Genomic DNA, 6140 nt, shown 5'->3' on the forward strand with positions numbered 1-6140 from the left:
AAATCCACAGCATTATGGTCAGTGCTTGTCACTCTTGACAATTTCTAGGAAACAATGGCCAGATCCAACTGTGGCAGTTTTTGCTAGAACTTCTTACTGACAAGGATGCTCGAGACTGCATTTCTTGGGTTGGTGATGAAGGAGAATTTAAGCTAAATCAGCCCGAACTGGTTGCACAGAAATGGGGACAACGTAAAAACAAACCTACAATGAACTATGAGAAACTTAGTCGTGCATTAAGGTAAGCATTTTAAAACTTTCAATCAATAGTTTCTAAAAAATGGCTTATTTGTATAAACATTGTTATGTAATGATGTTAAAATACTTATGTTTTCTTTATATAAATAAAACTGAAAATGTTCACGTTTATGTTAAAAATTACTTCTTAAAAAGATTTTTAGTAGTAATTTGAGATATGTAGAATTTTTAAAAGATGATTCTAGATTATTTGTTTTTATCTGATTAGAAACATACACCACTCTATTTAAAACCAGCATATTTAATCTTTGAGGTTTCTGTTTTTTTTTTTTTTAACAGAGATGCTGTCATTTGCCGTAGGTGCATTGAGTGTCAATAAATGCTAGTAAATATGTAGATATTGTCAGTTTTTATAATTAGATGCAAAATGTTAACCCATCTCTCTGTTTTTCCTTCCCCCCAGTCAGCCTAAATCTGAATATTCAAACTTTTTCATTTCTCATAAATGATATGAAAGTTTTGATGTAATTACTGTCAGAATTTATGCTTACTACAGTGGTGGAAATTCAGTATGTGCACTTAAGTATCTGAGAAGTAGGACATGTAGGAATTATGTCTATTTTTTGGGAAGAGTGAATTTGATAAAGCAGTTTTGTGAATTTCACACAATATGATTAACACACGAAACCTTTCTGTCCCCTCATCCCAGTGTAATTATATAATTATGTGGAGTACGGGTTAAATCAGTATTCCTTGTTACAGGATCGTGTCATTCAAGTACTGTTTCCTAGTTTATCATGATAATTTTTCTTTTCCACAATGACAGTTTGTTTGCCTTAGCATATATAAGTAACTAAAATGCTTTATTTTCAGTGTACTTATTACTCACTGTCAAACACTTTGCTAACTGCCTAAAGATCCTTTCTGTGTAATCAGAATTAAAACTGTTACTTTTGACAGTTGATGTGACTGTGTACACGCAAGTCCCCTCAGAATTACAGATAAATTATTAGAATTAATAGTAAAGATGTCTCTTGTCCACAGTTGGCCTAAGTTACAATGCAGTAGCTGCCTGAATAAGTGTTTTCATAGAACTTGACAAGTTGATTATAGAATTTATATATGACTGTAAAGAGGCGAGGGCAGGGAGGCCTGGTGTGCTGCAGTCCATGGGGTCGCAGAGTCTGACGCGACTGAGCGACTTTAACTGCACTGATAAAGTGTCACAGAATCAGGACACCTGAAGAAGATTAACAGAGTGGGCAGACTTGCTCTACAGGATATAGAGACTCACTATAACAGTAAGACAGTGTGCCGTTTGCTTAGGGTAGACCAAAGACCCAAGATTAGAATTGGTGACCTGAATAGAACAAAAATATAGGAACATATGATTTAAAGATGGCAGTAGGGATGGGACCTACATTTCAGTCAGTAGTGCTGGGACAGTTGACTATCCATATTGACCCCCTTCCTCATAGCATACTGAAAGTCAATTCTATGTAACTTGTAGCTCTAACTTGTGAAAGTAAAATAGGGAAGCATCTAGAAATGCCTTCTTGACTTTAGTAGATGAGAAGACATTAAATAGAACCAGAAGTACTAACCTAATGGAAAAGATCAATAAATTGGACTGCATTTAAATTAAGAACTTCTGGCCATTAGAAGCTATCAGGAGAGTGAAAGTCAAGCCACGTATATCTGATGTAAGACTCTTACCTGGAATAATTAAAGAACTCTTACAGATCCATAGGAAATTAAGAAAAATTTAGAGATTAGCCAAATGGCCAATCAGTTTGCTGACAAAGGTCCATCTAGTCAAAGCTGTGGTTTTCCAGTAGTCTTGTATGGATGTGAGAATTGGACCATAAAGAAGGCTGAGCGCCAAAGGATTGATGCTTTTGAACTGTGGTGTTGGAGAAGACTCTTGAGAGTCCCTTGGACTGCAAGGAGATCCAACCAGTCAATCCTAAAGGAAATCAACCAAAAATATTCATTGGAAGGACTGATGCTGAAGCTCCAACACTTTGGCCACCTGATGCGAAGAGCCAACTTGTTGGGAAAGATCTTGATGCTGGGAAAGACTGAGGGGAGGAGAAGGAGGGGACAACCGAAGATGAGATAGTTAGATGGCGTCACAGACTCCATGGACATGAGTTTGAGCAAGTTCCAGGGGATAGTGAGGGACAGGGAAGCCTGGCATGCTGCAGTCCATGGAGTTGCAAAGAGTTGGACACAACTTGGGAACTGCACAACACGTCCGAGAGAGGCTAAAATGAAAATAATTGCATGTACCAAGTGTTGGTGAGGATATGTAGCAGTGGGACTGCTTCTACACTTTTGGTAGGAGTGTAAACCGTGACCAGTAACCTAGCAGTTTATCTTCTAAGGATTTACCAGACAGAGATGTACATATATATTCATATGGATGCTTGTAGCAGCCTTGTTTATGACATCCCCCAATCAGAAGGGCTTCCCCAGTGGCTCAGTGGTAAAGAATCTGCCTGCAGTGCAGGAGACACAGCTGTGATCCCTGGGGTGGGAAGATCACCTCGTAGGAAGTGGCAGCCTGCTCCAGCATTCTTGCCTGGGAAATCCCATGGGTAGAGTCACCTGGTGGGCTGTAGTCCATGGAGTTGCCAAGAGTCAGACGCAGCTGAGGTGACTGAGCATGCAAGCAGGCACAAAATCAGAAACCACCCAAATATCTTGCAACAGTAGTGTGAATAAGTAAACTGTGATACACTGTACAGTACTGTGTGTCTGTGAAGATGTACTGCTGTGGATGAACCTCAGACATAATGTTCGGTGATAACAGTCCAGACCCAAAAGAGTGTATACTGAATTTATATAGGAGCATGCAAATAACAGCAAAACTAAATTACAGCACTTACAGATACATGTTTGGAATACAAAAGCAGCAATGAAATTATTATCATGAACTAGGATTATGTAACCTTCTAGAGCAAGGGAGGGGTGATGATGGAGAGGGGCTGTGGGGTGCACCCAGTGTTCTGTGTCTGGACCGGAGTCATAGTTAACAGGTGGATGAATGTTCACTTTGTGATAAGTCACTGAGCTGTTCACTTAAATCAAAATGCCTACAGTATTTTAACTGGATGGCAAGCTGTTGGTAGTTTGTGGGCTGAGATATAATTCTGTATTAATGTTGTTGACAAGAAGCACAAGACTATGCCCAGTGTGTTACATCTCTTACTGGGAAAGTGGACATAACCGTTATACTTTAGCTGTTTTGGAATTAGGGAAAGATGACCATTTACTGCATGTAGTTTTTTTGTTAATGGATTTTTGGTTTTTATAATAAAGTCCTACTAAATGTGATAGTTTATACCACCCGCACTTTTGCATGTAGTTGTTTTGTAACAGCTCTTCATCTGATGAGTGCAAATGCACACAAATGGGCAGTACAGTTTTAAGATGAAGTCTCCAAAGTCTGCCAGCCCAGAAGTTTTGACTTGCCTTTTTCCTGTTAATTGGAATTGGCAGTGCATATGTGTGTTTCTTTGTTAGTTGCTCAGTCGTGTCAGGCTCTCTGTCACCCCATGGACTGTGGCTCGCCAGGTAGTACATAGGGGTAAAAAAGTCTTTTCTGAAGTAAGTATAATTCCAGTTCTGTTTTATATCCATAAACCAGGCTTCTAGAGTGATTTCCCCAAGTGTACCTGTAGCTTTAGGAACATTGTTTCTTTATGAAGTCCTCTTTTCTGTTCTTCTGGTCCTCTCTATTTTTTTTTTTAAACCCTTTTGCTTACAGTTTTGAGTCTCCCCTATTAGTTTGGAGAATTTCTCTGGAAGGAGAGCCTTTAATATATTAAAATGATAAAGATGAAGGCATAGATATGTAATAAAGCATTTTGTACAAGACAGAAAAATGGACATTCCAACAACCAGAGAATATGTATATTAAAATTTTTTATTCATACCATATGGGTTCTTAATTATCACCATAGCTTCTATTTTATAGTGGGCTATATGTGCCAGTTATTGTGTGCTAAGCACTTTACAGAGATAATCTTTTTAATCTTCAATAATTTCCTTGGGGTCCATACTTTTTTAAATCTCATTTTATAAATGAGGAAAACAAGCTTAGAGCAAACAAATGTGCCTTTCCTGTGGTCACAGGAAAGACGTGAGGCTTTGAATCTTGGCATTCTGATTCAGACTCCTTATTCTTGGATTCTGTTACTGCTCCTAAGGTTTTTGGTATTGCTTATGGTGTTTATTTTTAAACTCAGTGTTTCAGCATAATTTTTGAGAATATGTTTTGAAGATTTAGTACATAAAATTTTAGAGTACTTAGCATTGAAATTTTAGTTAACATTTTAGTTTCTTTGGATAACAGCGTTAAATAGTTCTACATAACCTCATTGTTAGTTGCTATTGTGATAGATATGATACTAGGCTTCTGTTTATAGAATAATCTGTGAAGTATTGTAAGAAATCCAAATTTTTAAAAGATTTTTATATGGTCGTAATGCGGTTTTCTGTTTTTAAAGGTATTATTACGATGGGGACATGATTTGTAAAGTTCAAGGCAAGAGATTTGTCTACAAGTTTGTCTGTGACTTGAAGACTCTTATTGGGTACAGCGCAGCGGAGTTGAACCGTTTGGTCACAGAGTGTGAACAAAAGAAACTTGCCAAGATGCAGCTGCATGGGATCGCCCAGCCGGTCACGGCAGTGGCCCTGGCCGCCGCGTCCCTGCAGGCGGAGAAGGATAACTGAGCCAGGGCCTCCGGGAGTCCACAGTCTTTCTTAAAATGTTGGAGCAAGTCTTGCTCTTCCCTTTATTACTGAATTTGAATCTTCTTTTATTTCTAGACTGTACAATCTGATGCATGGTTTTTTTTATAAATATTTCATACTCTTGTGAATTTGGATCTTTTTACTTTGAGCATATATTTTAGAATATGTGTATGTTAAGCAGTCACCACAATGTCTTTAGGCTGGTTCATTGTGGGATAGTTTGTTAACAGTCAGAAAAGCTAAACTGGTCAGTATTAATGTCTAGCCCTACCAAAAATAGCCAGTAGCACCTGAGGATCAAAAATAAATGAAGTATCTCCAGGAAACAGTCTGGCTTAACTATTAATATTTTTGAAAATATAACTTTCCCCTCTCTGCTGCTTTAGATGTTGCTTTACATAAAAACCAGAAAATGGAATTTTTCACAGCTGAAGCATGTATGCCTGTTTCATCTAATCAAGCAGAGCTAAAGTAATCATATCCAATAAAATTATAATAATAAAATTACTAAGAGTATCACGTTATTAAAATAATTTATGTATTTGCAAGCAAAAGACAGTAAAAAAAGACTGGCAGAAGAGCAGTGCTGAAGAAAGAGATCCAGGTTTAAATCTGGCTTTACTCAAAAGCCAATTTTAAGGATTTACTGTATAGATTATTCATAATGTCAGGCCAAGAATTTAAATTATTATAAGAGAGACATTAAATCCTAATAAACCAACCATTACAAAAGTTCTCAGATGATCTCTGTTTTTCCTGTCAGAGATTTAAAAATCTGAAAAAGTATACCTCAAGCAGAAATAAAATTTTGGTTTAGTTTGGTTTCTTATGGCTCCTTTTTAAAAAAAAATTAATTATCCTATAGTGCTGGTTTATTGTACAAAACAGCTTTCATAGTCTTGTGTTTCTGATGAAGACTTTAAATCAGTCAGCAGTACTTGATCTTTCAAGACATGAGTGAATTACTTGCAAGTAGTTCTAAAAGGAAAATTTGACCTCCAATACAGGCAGTCTTCTCTTAAAATTTCCCATTTATTTAATTTTTTCCTTTGATTATTATATATGCAAGTGTACAAATATCTGTATACATGTCCAGTTGACCATCTTATACACACACACACACACACACACACACACATATATAAACGAAGACATAATATTCAAAAGGTGATATTTTA

General features: G+C 37.0%; 1 protein-coding gene across 5 annotated transcripts in view; it reads left to right on the forward strand.

Annotated features, from left to right (window-relative positions):
- The window catches only part of GABPA (GA binding protein transcription factor subunit alpha), a 35752-nt gene extending 29966 nt beyond the window's left edge, over window positions 1-5786 (forward strand). For all 5 annotated transcript variants that reach the window (XM_020892138.2, XM_020892137.2, XM_070455110.1 and 2 more), the window contains 2 exons: window positions 49-241; window positions 4713-5786. In XM_020892138.2, coding sequence (XP_020747797.1) covers window positions 49-241; window positions 4713-4941 — 422 coding nt within the window. In that variant the 3' untranslated portion in view covers window positions 4942-5786. The remainder of the gene's footprint in view (window positions 1-48; window positions 242-4712) is intronic.
- The last annotated feature ends 354 nt before the right edge of the window (window positions 5787-6140 follow it).

Source organism: Odocoileus virginianus, chromosome 25 (assembly GCF_023699985.2).
Source record: "Odocoileus virginianus isolate 20LAN1187 ecotype Illinois chromosome 25, Ovbor_1.2, whole genome shotgun sequence".
Classification (NCBI taxonomy): domain Eukaryota; kingdom Metazoa; phylum Chordata; class Mammalia; order Artiodactyla; family Cervidae; genus Odocoileus; species Odocoileus virginianus.